This window comes from Dasypus novemcinctus, chromosome X (genome assembly GCF_030445035.2).
Source record: "Dasypus novemcinctus isolate mDasNov1 chromosome X, mDasNov1.1.hap2, whole genome shotgun sequence".
Classification (NCBI taxonomy): domain Eukaryota; kingdom Metazoa; phylum Chordata; class Mammalia; order Cingulata; family Dasypodidae; genus Dasypus; species Dasypus novemcinctus.
In genome coordinates, this window is record NC_080704.1 from 94,975,945 (window position 1) to 94,992,435 (window position 16,491).

The 16,491-nt window shown below is 35.4% G+C and overlaps 1 protein-coding gene across 1 annotated transcript in view; it reads right to left on the minus strand.

Moving 5' to 3' along the window:
• The window catches only part of POF1B (POF1B actin binding protein), a 223,606-nt gene that overhangs the window by 102,321 nt on the left and 104,794 nt on the right, over positions 1-16,491 (minus strand). Inside the window, exons 6-8 of the mRNA XM_058291189.2 lie at positions 14,123-14,253; positions 10,866-10,893; positions 9,499-9,573 (exon numbers count right to left, since the gene is read on the minus strand). Of these exons, the coding sequence (XP_058147172.1) occupies positions 9,499-9,573; positions 10,866-10,893; positions 14,123-14,253 (234 nt within the window). The remainder of the gene's footprint in view (positions 1-9,498; positions 9,574-10,865; positions 10,894-14,122; positions 14,254-16,491) is intronic.

Consider the following 16,491-nt stretch of genomic DNA (forward strand, 5'->3'; position numbering starts at 1 on the left):
TATATGACCTTTAACATGCCTATGAAGTTTCCTTCAATTCTTATATTTTGTAGAGTTTTTATCAAGAAAGGATGCTGTATTTTGTCAAATACCTTTTCTGCATCAATTGGCAGGAGCATGTGATTTTTCTTTTTTGATTTATTAATGTAGTGTATTACACTGATTTTCTTGTGTTGAACTACGCTTGCATGCCTGGTATAAAACCCACTTGATTATGATGAATAATTATTTAATGTACTTTTGGATTTTATTAGCAAGTATTCTTTTTTCCTTTGGGAATCAGGTTTCTACAACAATGAGTCACAGAAAGTTGTTGACAATAACAGCAAACACTGTTCCAATGAAAACTAAGGCTTACCTACTCATATTTATAAACAATAAAAAGTTTTTAATTCTAAAAATCCCCCAGTTCATAAAAATTTTAAAGTAAAATGGCTTTTAAGACTATGAAATCATTTTATTATATAACATATTGTTTATAAAATTCAATATTAATATGTTCAAATTATTTTCATGTCTAATTTAGTGAGCCTCCAAAGATTTTTCCAATATCCTCCTTATAAATCCTACCCTTCTTAGTCCCTAACATTCAATTTATCACAATCCATTTACACTTTGTTAGCATATTTCCTGTTCTCAACCAAGAATACTTTTGCTGATGCCTCTAAGTGCTAGAGACAACTTTCAAAGGTAGTGGCAAACCACCACCCATGTAGTGAAATGCTGATTCAGATAACTGCACAGGACAAGATTTATCTTCCTGTGACACTCCTAAAAATCATGCACTACTGATGTTATTTATTTTCTTAAGTTATATAGTACACATATTTCTCTTTTCTACTAGTTTGTGATAAATAGTAAAATTTTGGAAATAATTTATTTCTTCTTAAAATTTCAAAATTAACTATATTTGCACATTATTTAATGGAAAACAAGTTACCGAATACAATTTAGGCAAAAAAAATGTTTTCAATACAATGCAGAAATGCTTTCATTTACAAAATACAATGAATCAACAGTCAAAATCCAAAAAGACACATTCATAAAAATTCCATACATCCTTCTCTGAATAATAAGTTTCTGTACAAAGATTTACACATGTCCAATGTGTATAGTTTTTCCTCAGTGTGCTACAAAGTTTAGAGATTCTGCTCGAATATTCCCCAGATCAAGTGCAAATCTGTCTCTTCATCAATTTCTCCAGTGACTACAACATTGTCACCTCTTCTGATGTATAACCCTAGTACCAATTGTTCTACTCCTTCTTAAGAGCTGAACACTTATTCATGGCATTCATCCAAAATCAAACTAATGGTCTGGTCAAAACCTTTCAGAGTTTCCACAATCATTCTTCCATCAGAAGTAATAACAGAAACACTTGGATTGACGTAGTTCTCCAGGATGAACTGTCATGATGCTGGACTGGAGGCTCTGAGCAACATAACCTGATTAGCAAGTATCTTGTTGAGGATTTTTGCATCTGTATTTAGTAGGGAGATGGGGTTGTAATTTTATTTTATCATTAATATCTTTATCAGGCTTTAGTAATAGGGTGATATTGGCTTCATAGAATGAGTGTGGTATTATTCTTCTTGTTAAATTTTTGGAAAAGCTTGAGTAAGATTGGTATTAACTCTTGTTTGAATGTTTTGTATAAATCACCCGTGCAACTATCTGATCCAGGGCTCTTCATTTTGGGTAGTTGTTTGATGACTGTTTCAATATTTTTTCTTATGATTGGATTGTTGATCTCTTCTACTTCTTCTAGATCAGTGTAGGTTACTCATACATTCCTAGTAGTTTGCCCATTTCATCTCTATTATCTAGTTTGGTGGCACACAGTTCTTTACAGTATAGTCTTATGGTGTATTTTATTTCTATTGGGTCAGTAATAGTGCCCTTGTTTTCATTTTTTTCTTTTATTATTCACATCTCTCTTGCGTTTGTCAGTCTAACAAAGGATTTCTCAATTTTCTTAATATTCTTGATGTACCTAGTTATGGCTTTTAAATTGTTTTCTGTTACAATTTCATTTATTTCTGCCCCAATATTTTTATTTCACTCCTTCTGCTTCTTTTGGAGATAGTTTGTTGATGATTTTCTAGTTCCTCCAGCTGTGTAGTTAGGTCATTGATATAGCTCTTAGTATAAATTTCCCTTTCTTCACTGCTTTCACTGCATCCGATTTGTTCTGATATGTTGTGTTCTCCTTTTCATTCTTCTCAAGATATGTGTTGATTTCTCTCACAATTTCTTTTTTGACCCACTGATTATTTGAGAGGGTGTTGTTTAATCTCCACATATTTGTGAATTTTCCCTTTGTCTGCCTGCTGTGCTTTCCAAAATTATTCTATTTTTATCAGAGAAAGTGCTGTGTATAATTTTGGTCTTGTTGAATTTATTGAGGTCTGCACTGTGACCCAACCTATGGTCTTTCCTGGAGAATGATCCATGAGAAGAATGTATATCCCACTGTTTTGGTGTGCATGTTTTGTGTATGCCTATTAGGATAGTCCATTTATCATATCATTCAAGCTCTCTGTTTCTTTATTGTTCCCCTTGATTTTCTATCCAATGCTGAGAGTGCTGTACTGAAGTCTCCAACTATTATTGTAGAGACATGTATTATTCCTTTCAGTTTTGCAGTGTTTGCCTCATGTAATATGGGGCATACTGGTTAGGTACATATAGATTTGTGGTAGTTATTTCTTCCTAGTGAATTGCCCTTTTTATTAATAAATAATGCCCTTCCTTGTCTCTAAAAACAGTTTTGCTTTTGAAGTTTATTTCATCTGATATAAGTAAAGCTACTCCAGCTTTTGGTTTGTTACTGCATGTGTGGAATATCTTTTCCCACCCTTTTACTTTCGGTCTATTTCAATCTCTTGTTTAATGTATCTTGTAGACAGCGTATAGTGGCTAGCATTTTCTTATCCATTCTGTCAGTTTGTGTCTTTTGATTTAGGAATTTAATCCTTTAGCATTCAGCGCTGTTACTGCAAAGGAAATTCTTCACCAATTTTAACTTTTGTGTTTCATCTGTTGTATTTTATTTTCACCACTGTTCTCACAATTTTTAAATTTGCTTTTACTGATATAATCTTCTTTTCTAGACTCTCTTCCAAGCCTCTGTCTCCGGTCTTTCCTTTTCAGGCTGTAGTACCCCCTTTAGTATTTCCTGCAAAACCAATCTCTTTGTTACAGAATTTTTCAGTTTATGATTATCTATTAATATTCTAAACTTGTCCTCATTTTTAAAAAATACTCTTGTTGGATATATGATTACTGGCTTAAAGTTTTTCTCTTGAAGTATCTTAAATATATCATACCATTATCTTCTTGTCTCCATGGTTTCTGATGAGACATCAGCACTTAATCTTATTGGGTATCCTTTGTCAGTGATGCATCAATTTTCTCTTGCTGATCTCAGAATTCTTTATCTTTGGCATTTGACATTCTGATTAATACATGTCTTGGAGATGGTCTATACAGAGTTATTTGTATCTGAGCTTGTTGTGCTTCTTGGACACAGATATCAATGTCCTTCAATAGGATTGGGGATTTTACTACTATTATTTCTTCAAATATTCCTTCTGACCCTTTTCCCTTCTCTTCTCTTTCTGGAACACCCATGACATGTATGTCTGCATGTCTCTTGCTTTCATTTCATTCCTTGAGACTGTTCAATTTTTTTCCATTCATTTCTTTATCTGTTCTTTTGTATATTTACTTTTGGAGACCATGTTTTCAATCTCACTGATTTATTTCTTGTTTCCTCAAATCTGCTGTTATATGCCTCCATTGTATGTTTATTTAATTTCATTTATTATGACTTTGCCATAACATCTATTTTTTCCTGTTTGCTTTCAAATTCTTCTTTGTGCTCAACCAGTGTCTTCCTAATATCCTTAATTTCTTTAGCCATCTCATGAAATTTATTAAGGAGATTTGTTTGAACATCTATGATTTAGTTGTCTAAACTCCTTTGTGTCAACTGCAGGATTATCGTGTTTCACTGACTAGGCTGTATCTTCCCATTTCTTGGTATGGATTGTAACTTTTGTTGAAGTCTTGGCATGTAGCTTGCTACATGTATTTATTTAGGGTGCCGTTTTTTAATTTAGAGCTTTCTTACCTTTTCTCCTTTTCTGGATGTGGAGTAGGAGCCAAGGATGTAGGTAAGCTGTGGAGGCTGAAGATTTCCACATTGTCCCAGGAACAAATGAAATTTCTTCCCCTTTCTCCCCTGCTAAGAGTAGGGACAGATGTGCAGCTGTGTGCAGTAATTCAAGTTGTGCAGGCCAAAACCATCTGTAGTTGTCTGGAGAGACTGATGAAGCTTCATGCCCCTTTCTCTCCTGCCTGCTGCAGGGGTGGTGCTGCAGGTGTGGGTATCAAACTAAACCATGTGGGTCAAAACTGTTTATAGTTTTCCAAGTAGACTGATGTAGCACTGGACCCCTTCTCTCCTGCCAGGTGTTGGGATGGACTTCCTGAGTGCCCAACAATATAATCTGTGTGGGCCAAATGTGCCACAGCTGCCCTAAGAGGCTGAAGCAGTCCTGTCCCTTATATACTTTAAGGGTTTGTTAGGCACCCAACAAACCAGTCCATGCAAATGAAAAGCACCTGCAGTTGCCCAGAGAGGCTGAGGAAACACCAGCCTGCTGTTATCGTACTGTGGGGTCCAGTGGTCCCACAGGTGTCCATCTATTCAATCTCTGCAGGCCAAGGAATAGGCTGAGGAAACACCAACCCTAACCATCTTATTGGGGGAGGGGGTGGAAGATGGAGCAGCGGGTGTCTGAGTATCCATTCTGTGCAGGCTGAAAGCATCCGCAGTTGTTTAGAGAGTATGCAGAAACACCAGCCCCTCTTATCCTATGTAGTGGGGTGAGGATGGAGCTTAAGGAGCTCAACAAACTTGCCTATGCAAGCCAAAAACTCCTGCAGTTTCCCAGAGAGCCTGAGGAAGCACAGTTCACCTCCTACCCAATGGAGAGTGAGGATGGAGACCCAGGTGTCCGATTATCCAGTCTATGCCAGCTGAAAGGTCTTACAGTTACACAGAGAGCCTGGTTAAGGTTCCCCAGCTTCCTTCCTGCTGGAGGTGGGGCTGGAAGCCTAAGTTAAGGCTACAATCAAATATGGGTGGAAAGAAACCTGTCTCCCTACCAACACTGTGATTTTCAATCTTCCCTGCTTTCCTGCATACTGGGGGTAGAGTTAAAATGGCAGCTACTGGCCTCTTTCCGACTTGGACAGGTTCAAACTTTTGCTGTTCTTGTGATTATAATTTAGACACCTGAATTTAGTTATCAGTACCTGAAGTTGGTGTCCAACCATCTCTTCCTCCCCTGTTTTTGGGAAATAAAGTGTCCACTTCTAGCCACAGAATAACTCCTGAGGTGGCTTGCACTGCCAGAGGAAGATGGGCACTGGATTCTGCAGTGTGGAGTGCTCTAATCACGAATATTCATGGCAGTTTGGAAATACTTTCTTTCCATTCTTTCAAGGATGTTGCAGGATGCTCTTCTGTTCTCCTCCCCCCCCCCCCCCCACCAAGTGATCTAGATAGCTCTGAATGATTAGTAACTGCCTTGGAGGATGATCTGGCTCTTGGATCCCGATATTCTGCTGCAACGTTGCCCTTCCCCACCAGCTAATTTTTGGTAAGGCTTCCAAATCCACTCAATTGCTCAACAATATTCTCTTCAACATGTTACTGGGAGAACTGTAAATCATTGCACAAAAGAATGAAAGAAGAACCCTATCGCCTACCATACACCAAAATTAACTTAAAATTGATCAAAGACCTAAATGTAAGAATTAGGAATACAAAACTCCTAGAAGAAAATATTGGGAAGTATCTTCAGGATCTTGTGTTAGGCAATAGTTTCTTGGACTTTACATCCAAAGCACAAGCAATGAAAAAAATATTTAATTGGGAACTCCTAAAAGTGAAAAAATTTTTGCATCAAATGATTTGTCTCTTAAGTGAAAAGACAATCTACTCAATGGAGAAATATTTGGAGACCACATATCCTATAAGGTTTTAATATCCAGATTATATAAAGAAATCCTACAACTCAAAAATAAAAAAACAACCTAATTGAAAAAAATGGGCAAAAATCTTTAATAGACATTTCTCCAAAGAGGATATACTAAAGGGTAAACAGCACATAAAGAGATGGCCAGCATCACTAGCTATTTGGGAAATACATATCAAAGTTACAATGAGATATTAATTATTTCACACCCTGTAGAATGACTACCATTATAAAAACAGAAAAATACAAGTATTGGAGAGGATGTGGAGAAATAAGAACATTTACTCATTGCTGGTAGGAATATAAAATGGTTTCACCTCTGTGGAAGAGAGTTCAGCAATTACTCTGGAAGCTAAGTATAGAACTACCATATATGATCCAGCAATCCTGCCAGTAGCTATATAATCAAAAGAATTGGAAGCAGAGACTCAAACAGATATTTGCACATTGGTGTTCATAATGACATTATTCACAGTTGCCTAAAGGTGGAATATTATTCAATTGTAAAAAGAATGATGTCTTGATGCATGATCATGCGACAATGTGGAGGAACCTTGAAGACATTATGCTGAATGAAATAAGCTAGACACATAAGGAAAAATATTGTATGAGCTCAATGATAGGAAAGAATTATGGTTAGCAAATTCATAAAGTTAGACTCTGGAATACATTTTATCAGGTGATAGATTGGGGTTAGAGAATGGGGAGCTAATGCTTAATTTGTACAGAATTTCTACTTAGGTTGATTGAAAAGGTATGGAATTGGATGGTAGTGATGGTACCTCATTATTGTGAGTGTAATTAACAATACTGAATTTATATGTGAAAGTAATTAAAAAGTGGGAATTTTTGTTTGTATATATGTTAATAGAATAAAAATTACAAGATAAAACATAAGACTATAAAACAAAGTAGACCCTATTTAGATGATGGATATTGTCAATAGTTGAGGTATAAGAATGCTCTTTCACAAATTAGGATAAATATACCACACTAGGTATATTTGGTAATAGGGTGGTAAATGGGAAAAATACACATAATGCAAACTATGGACTATAGTTAATAGTATAATATTAATATTCTTCCATCAAGTGCAACAAAATTACCACACTATTGCAAATTGTCATCAATAGGCAGATATATGAAAATGCTGTGTTTTTCACATGATTTTTCTGTAAAGATACAATGGCCTAATTTAAAAATTAAAGAATTAATAATAGGATATATTTCACAGGCCTGTGTATTGGTTTTTTAAAATGCGGTAATCCATATAAGTTGTTTCCCACAGAACCTAGAACCTAGGATCTCTCAATAAATGCTGGCTACTGCAGTCAGAAAAATGGAACAATTATGAAAAATGTGCTATCATCAATTGTCATAAATGTTCCACACCAAGGCAAGGTGCTGGTGTTGGGGTGTTATATGTGAATTCTAAATTTTATGATCATTTTCTACACTGACAACTTCTTTTGATAAAATATAAAAAATAAACTGCTGCAGGGAAGCAGCTGTGACTCAATCACTTGGGCTCCTGTCAACCATATAGGAAGCCGTGGGTTCACGTCCCGGGGCCTCCTTGTGAAGGCAGGCTTGCCTGCACGCCCGAGAGAGCCACCAACCCACAAGCACCACGGAGTGCCGCCCGACCCGCAAGAGCCATGGAGAGCCAAATCAGCAAGGTGAGCCAATAGAAAGGGAGACAAGTAAAAAATACAGAAGAGCACACAGCAAATGTACACAGAAAGCAAAACAAGGAAGCCACGGGGGAGTGGGGGGATAAATAAAGAAATAAATACAGACACACAGAAGAACGCACAGTGAATGGACACAGAGAGCAGACAAATGAACACAGAGAGCAGACAGCAAGCAAGCTGCAAGTGGGGGCGGGGATAAAAATAAATAAACTGCTACAAATGTAAAATAATTGTGCCATATCACTAACCTCATGCTAAACATGGAAAAACACTAAATGCTTATATTACAAAAGAGGGTATGTCTCAATCCAGTGATCTAAATTCCTATATCAAGAAACTAGTAAAAGAAGAGCTAAATAAACCCAAAGCAAGCATAAGAAAGGAAACAATAAATACACAAATGGATATAAAGGAATTTGAAAACAATAGAGAAACTTAATTAAATTAAAATCTGGTTCTTTTAAAAAAATGAATATAATTGATATAACTCCAGTCAGATTGACAAAGAAAAAAAAAAGAGAGAAGACACAAATTACTAATATCAGAAATTAAACAGGGGATATTACAACAGACCCTGAAGACATCAAAGGATAATAAGAGAATACCACAAATGACTCTATATACAGACATTTAAAATTTCGGATGAACTGGAACAAATTTTCAAAAAAAAAGGACATAAACTGTCATAAATCATTCAATATGAAACAGATCATTTGAATAGCTCTATAACTATTAAGGAAAGTGATTTTGTAATTTAAAAAAATTTTGATGAGCAAATCTCCAGGCTCAGATCATTTCAATGGAGAGTTCTACCAAATTTTTAAAGAATTAATACCAAGTCTATACATTCTTTTAGAGAAAATAGAAAAGGAAGAAATACTTCCCAATTCATTTTATGAAACTAGTATTATTCTGATTCCCAATCTGGCAAAGGCAGTGTAAGGAAACTACAGACGAATATTAACCCATGAACTTAGATGCAAAAATTCTCAGAAAACATTTTCTAAAGAAATAGGCCTAGAACACACATCATCAGAGATAATTTCAAGAATGTCACCAAGATGAGTTTCTAAGGACCATATATATTCCACATACCCCTCTTCTTTCTATAACAGACTATGTGCCACTAAAAATATTTCATTTAATTTCCACAAATAGGTCACAGTTGTTCAATACCTGCATGGTCAGCAAATGTCTGAGACCGAATATTAAACTTAAAAATTGATCTCACTAGACAACGCTAAATTATCGTTAGCATTTTTTCTTGCAAATACTTGTATTTTTTCTTTCTATTCGTATTTCCTTAGCACCTATCTTGATCTGTAGCCTCTCCCTTCATCTTAGGGGAACTTACTGCTCCAATAGTCTCTAGCTTTCTACAAATTGCGAATAGCAAGGCACTGGTTTTTCTATCTTTCACTGCTGGAATGGCCTGTGATGGGGTGGAGTAAAAGGTGGAATGGAGAAACAGAGAGCAAAGGCTGTGGGTTAGATTTTGCTTGTGCTACAGCACTAAGGAGAGAATTCAGGCCTTCCACAGCAGGGAATAGTTCTAGAATGTTTCTCTTCACAGTGTCATCCAATACCCATTTTTGATGACCTGACTAATTTATAATACAACTGTTTAGTCATAGAATAATCAACTATTTCAAAACAGGAAATTTTTATAATTTCATATTCTTATTTAAGGGAAGCATCTTAGACTAGTGGTTTGTTAGTGTTTGTCTCCCACTTCCAGTCCTTAACCTTCTCACCTGCAGAATATAGCGAATTTGCTGTTTTGTAAACTCGGACAGTCCTTTAGGAATCAATGATTCAATATCTTCTGACTGTAAGAGAAAGACAGACATCTACTGAGCAGATACACATTAGTATTTTAATCTTAGGTTTAGCAGACCATGGACATTTGTGGAAAAGAACATATTTTAGAGACATTAAAATATTAATTCACTTTTTTGGCAATAGTTTCTATGAACTTCATTTCTAGCTTTATTGGTTCTTACTTTTTAAAAAATCGATTATACTAACACCATGGAAAAAGCCCTCAATTGTAAGCATTTTAGGGAAAAGCTCTGGGCAACCAATAAAACATTGCATACTACAATTATAAAAATCTTCTGTCATTAGTCAAAACAAATGTACCACACTAAAGCAAGGTGTTAATAATAAGGTGGTATATGGGAACTCTGTATTTTATGCATGGCTTTTCTTTAAACCTACAATTTCTCCAATAAAAAAGAATGGCCTATTAAATCCTATTATACATTTTATTGCAGTGTATCTTTCTAAGTGAAAGTTTTATTGGTTGGTAGACATAATACTTTAAAGGCTGATTTTTCAAAAATAATGCAAAATTTGGGGAATAAAACAAAATTAGGGATGCTATAGAGTTTGTTGTGAATTTACATAAAACCTGGCAACTTTAGAAAGATTGTGGTATTATGACAGCAACATTGAGTAACTTCAACTAATTTTAAGTAAGAAGCTGGATTGAAATCAGTACTTTTTGAATGCAATTTACAACTAACTAAATTATTGTAATGAATGAAGTATACCAATACATTAAAAATAAAGATCAAAACAGCACAAAGGAGCCAAATGTGCTTTTCATTGCATTGAAATCAGTTTTTTTCTCTATTTGATGACATTCCATTTAAGGCAATTATTAACAAAATATACAAATGTAATAGAATTAATATTTTTAAAAAAATTATTTCAAGATGTAACCAATTTGGCATGGGTTTACAAGATTTCAAAGCTAGCACACATTAAAACTAAATTTATGATTAATCTAGTTAATAATTTAGATTTCAGTTTTCTAAAGCTTAGAGTCAGTGGTTAACAAAATTTTAAATATTGTTCTGATAAGCAAAGAGAAAATTAAATCATAAAGTGACAGCTGATAAACATTTTATCTTTTGTGTATGATTATTATTCTTATAGACATTACAAAGGTACCAATGATTAAATAATTTTAAACGCAAAATGATCATGTTTCTTTCACTAACTTGTGCTTTCAGTCTAATAAAGGTACCAAACTGAAGGAATATTGTTTTTGTGAATATCAGAATCTACCTTTATTAGTAACTATATTTGATCTTTCAACTACTTTTGTACTTACCTCATCTGTAGACTCAAAGTCCTGTTTGCTACAAGAATGAAAATACAAGATAGACAAACTTAGGAAAATGTATTCATTGATCATATGTAAATGTTAGTGTTCTCTTAATTTTATCTTACTTTTTGATATATCAAAATAACACTAAGTCAATTTGTAATCATAAATGAAATTTTAAAACCTAAAATGATACAGTACTTGGCAAAAATACAGATTATTTTCCTGCAATTAGCTCATTTATTTAAAATGAACAAAATCTCAGAAACAAAACAATTATGCAGAATTAGTTAGTACTATCCATTAGTTCTAGTCAATTTGTAGCTAGATGTAGTTGCCCTGGTGCTTATAATAAATTTTACCTTTTTGGATAAATAAGTGAACATTTTTATCTCTAGTTCTACTTCCCTTTTTTCCTTGTATGGTTCCATGTCAGTGCTGATTCTAGCTTCTCCTGTATATTCATGTTCTCTATACCCTCCTTATCAAAATCAAAACTTGCAAAGCAAGACCGAGTAATTCATTTTACCTAGACTAGACTATATATGGCAGTGATGAAGCTTGAAGGGTATTTGTATTTTTACATAGAGACCAAACCTTAAGCAAAGTGACCAAAATTCTAGTGCTAAATTACAATTTTCAGCATCAAAATCTAGTGGATGTTGGCCACGGGAATCGAAGTCACTTTGTGGAGTCAAGCTAAGTAGGCAAATACTGCAGCAGAATTTTAATGGCTATACCAATCTGGCACTTGCTTCTCTGGGGATGGTACAAGTTGGGAAGGACAAAATTCTAGTGTTGTCAGTGTGCCAAAGAGTATTTTTGCTTCCTTGCTCCCCTATAATCCGTAGAGGAATTAGTACCTGAATATATATGGAGAACATATTTCTCAAACCAAAAAACAAGTACACATATTCTGATGGCAAGACAGAATATTTGAAAGTAAGACAGTCTTAGAAAATCCTAGATATATGGATGCCATACCTTCAGTATACCAGAGAAGTATTTTTGAGATAAATTGGTACATTGGCTCTTACCTTTACCTTCTTTGTAATTGCTCATCAGTAACATATTGCTTACAAAGATACGTGGGACACTCACTGTGTGAAATCTCTTACATGTGTTTATAAAAATATATAAGCTGGTGTGGAAAATGAGAACTGAAGTTTCTGCTTCCTGAGGCACGACTGCTTATGTGCTCTTGTCTGTGTGTGTGTATGTGGTATTTCTTGTGTTGTCCAAAATAGAAATTTTAGGAAGTCCTTAACAAAAATGGAAATATTGTCAAGTGTTTTGTTAAAATTTTATTAAAATAACCACATACTACATACATACATATACATATATGTGTGTGTGTATATATGTAAAACAAATATGATTCACAATGCAGTTTTAGTAGTCTTTCATTAACTACTTTCATTAACTTTCATTAACTTCATGTAATCATGAAGGTATTAATAGACATTTTATGTTATAAAAGAAACTAATATTTCTTTATCCATTTCAATGCCAATCTAATATACATGCCCCCTAGTCACTTACTTCTTTATATAAATAAGAAAGCAAAACAAAGAGACAAATCGAGGAGCAATCAACAGCAGTTAAAACTTGTAATTTTAATGATTGGGTTTATGGGACAATCTTCCTTGTTTCTGATTGTGCATCGCATTCATTGCTGAAGTACAATTTGGAAAGAGGAGAAAGTGGAGACAAAAGAGGAGGAAGAGAGGGAAAAAGTGGAAACAGCAGAGCAGGAAGGTGGAAAGCTCAGTGTTGATCACATCCATTACATACTGGGGATGGTGGCTAGATTTACACTCGGAAGAAAAAGAAACAGAGTGGCACTTATTATATGCCTTCTCACTTTTTAGAAAAGGAAGGAAATACAGAAAAATAAAAGAAGGAAAGGATGAAGAAAAAGAAACTGCAACTCTTTGACAAACAGAAACTCTTAAGCACCAAGACATTATGAGACCTTCTCGAATCTGAATGTTTACTAATGTGGAGACACTAGTTTTCCATTTTCTTTTAGGTATTTTTAGCTACTCTGGGAATTTAATGCAAAGCTTTGCAGTGGTTACACATTTAGGTATGTTAATCAAAACCTCACAATGAGAGGAATTTATTTCAAAGCCTTGAATTACACCTTTACCTGGACGCTCATTAAGAAAACTTTCCTTGCTCAGTTACTCTCTCTATTTCTAATTAGTATGGACCTAATGAATTTGGAATATATTTAACTCTCATTCCGTAAGCCCTTATTGAACAGCTGCATTGTCAAGGCCCAGTGCTCTGAATGTTTGTTGAGCAGTACAAAACACAAATATTATTCTGTCCTGTAATTCATACAAATATAATTTTTCTTAGGCAAAATTTGAACAATGTCACATCATTCTAAATCTTGCGTCCTTTTGATAGTTGATAATTTAAAAAACTGATAATTCCTTTAAATTAATCTTCACCATCTTAAACAATTTGCCTGATGTTACATATCTAGTAGGTGGAAGGTTAAGTGATTTGCCCAAAGCAAAGAAATAGGCACAGTGTTTGTTCCTTTCCCAAATTTTGCCAGTGTTGTAACCTTAGGTCAGAAGCTATCAAATTTGAGCATGAGTTCGAATCTTCTGGAGGGCTTGTTGAAACACAGATTGCTAAGTCCTACTCTATGAGATTTTGATTCTGTAGGTCTATTTCTAACAACTTCCCACATGATGCTGATCTTGTATGTTAGTACAAATATCAATTCATTTATTCCTTACAGCAAATCTCTATTATTAAAATCTTTATTTTACAGACAAAAAAAACTAAGGCACATACAGTTTAAATAATTTGTCTGGTATTATATATCTAGTATGTAACAAAAGCTAGCACTTGAACCCAAGATATGAACTCTGGATTCAGAAGCATAGTACTTAAGCACTATAACACTACATACTTCTGGATTTTACAATATGATACTTTTATAGATATATTCACATGGCACAGTCAAAGTGAACTACAAAGGAAGATACACAGAATTCTAGACTGATATTAAAAGGGTTGGTATGGTCACTCTGTCTGATGAGTTTCTTAAAGTTCTCCCCTTAAAGAATGCCAATAGTTTCTGACATCCTGCAAAAAGCTTGAACAGTATCTTAATTCTTAAAAATTAGACGTTTGTTTAGTTATACTTGTATAGTTGCTCTTTTTTCCCATTAAAATATTACAGTATTATAGAATGCTTGATAACTACAAGACAGTGGTAAATGATATGTCTATATTACCTTCCTCCAATTCTCTGCAAATGTTCTAATAAGCAGTGATATAAATCTGTATTCTTACGGCTTAGATCAGCAAGCAACTCTCCAAAATATTTGGGGTCCAATTTTTCAGGGCCATCATCCTGAATTATCACCTGAAGAAAGCATCAATCAAAATTATAAACAATATTAAGGATTTCTAAGTTCACAGATGTTTTGATGCGAAATTTTAAAAAATGAAATAATTTATTAACAAAAGTAACTCATTTCATAGTTACCATATGAATCAAGCTACTTTTTTTTTTATGTCTGAGACATACAGTTTTCAAAATGGGAAGAATTCAAAGGAAAACAACATTGCAATAACATTTTCAGTTTAATTTCAATTAATGATGAGTGATATAATGAATGTAAAATTTGAATAAGTTATATAAAAATTCTACAATATAGGCACTTAATTAAAATAGTAAAGTGAGTAGATCAAAATCTCTGATTGTGAATTATACAACCTTAGAAGAAATATTTTCATGTGGACTTGCATCTTCTCAGTGAAAACAACCTTGATTTATTAGTGTATCTTATACTTAAATTAAGTAAACCTAATCAATTCAGTGTGTTTTATGTATTTCTTTCTGGACCCCTCCATTTATCATTTGGACTGCACAACTAGATAATCTGACATAAAAAGAGTTATGAAGACCAAGTATAGAAAGTTCATCAACCTCAGAGACATTTGAAATCTTAAACACAAATTTTTTTTATTAATAGCATTCTAGATAAGATACATTTTGTGGCTTCATATACATTGATAACAATCCTTTCAATATTGGACAACTTGTCTCCCATCCCCAAGACATATTGCCTGCAAGATAGTAACTTAGGTCATACTCCGCACTACATTTAATATTGCACGTTGAACCAAAGATGCCCTATAAACATATTTATTCTCAAGTGTGTAGATGCTACATACTTCAAACTTGACCACTGATACTTTCTTTCAACCTGCCCTCTGAATGTAGACCCTAAAAATCAGGGAAGCTGAGGTGAATGGAAAGATGGCAAAGTAAGCTAAGGTGAGTCTTCATAATCATGCCTATGTTTTGAAAAGCAGTTCACAAAATATTGAAAAGTGAAGGAGGCAAGATGGTCGCTGAGTGAACTTGCCTTTGCGGTAGGTCCCGGGAGGAGACGGTTGGGCGCGGCTGCAGGCTCTCCAAGGCCGGGCTCTTTCGGGATTTTTGCAGGGCAGAAGTGCCTGGACATTGATTGGGTGGAAAGGTAACGGAGAGGATTGGTCTAGTAGATATAGTTTGGGTTCTATTGCCTGTGGGTGAGACCCGCGCGCGGGCTCCTCCCTGCTGCAGGTGGCTTTTAGACGGCTCTGAGCTCTCGAGGAGTTCACGAGCTCTGGGCGAGCTGGGCACGGGTTGATGCGACGGGTTGCCTTTGCAGTGCGATTTGGGAAGATAGACGGTGCTTTGTTGTGAAGCGGGAGAAACTTGTGATTGCGAACATAAACAACAGTGCTTCCGCCTGAAGCCCCGCCCCCAAAAGCCCGGCAGCTGGTCTCTGACCCAAATAGGCTGTAGGCAATAAAGAGAAGTAATCAGAAAGTTGTATTAGGCTGCGGCAAGGGAGGGGGATACGTCTGGAAGCAGATTAGGGAATATTTTGCGAAGCTTGGTAAATCCGATTTTCGAATCTGTTTTCGGCGTCACAGGCCGGGCTTCAGATCTGTACTAGCAAAGTGGCTGCGGTGTAGAGGCGCCCTCCAGTGGCAGAGGCTTGGAATCACAGGACGGGAGCTGTCTAAAAGCTGAAGTGAAATATACTAATGAGCCCAGCTAAGTAAATGAATTGCAGGGTTCAGTCATAATATAAAGTTTGCGGATCTGACTTCCCCCTTAAGGCTGGCACCCAGCTGAGGGGATCCCTGAGGGCTGTGTTACACTGCGGGGCTCCCAGGCTTCCTGTAGACCAGATTGGAGAGTGCCAAGTCTGAATTCCCTAAAATCTGGTGGCCCACACCACAGAGACTCACATCTCTTGAGACCTCAATATCTCAGACTTTTCATCCCTGAATCCATCACGCACTGAGGTCCATCTGAGGTCCTTAAATGCCCTAGCCTTCAACGTTGGCGTTCTTTCCTTATCGTTTCATTTTGTTTTGTTTTTATTTTCATTTTGACTTATTCTTTACTTTTTTCAATTTCCTGATTGCTAACACCGCATTATCCCCTAGTCTTCTCTCACAGCGTATCCCCCAAAGTCTTTCTTTTACTCAGTTATTTAAGGCTTTTTTTCGTGGTAGGTGCTGTGAAGTGGGTGCTTTAATTCTGGGTCGTGCATATCTGTTTTTTTTTTTCTTTCCCCTATCTGTTCCCCACCCCTTG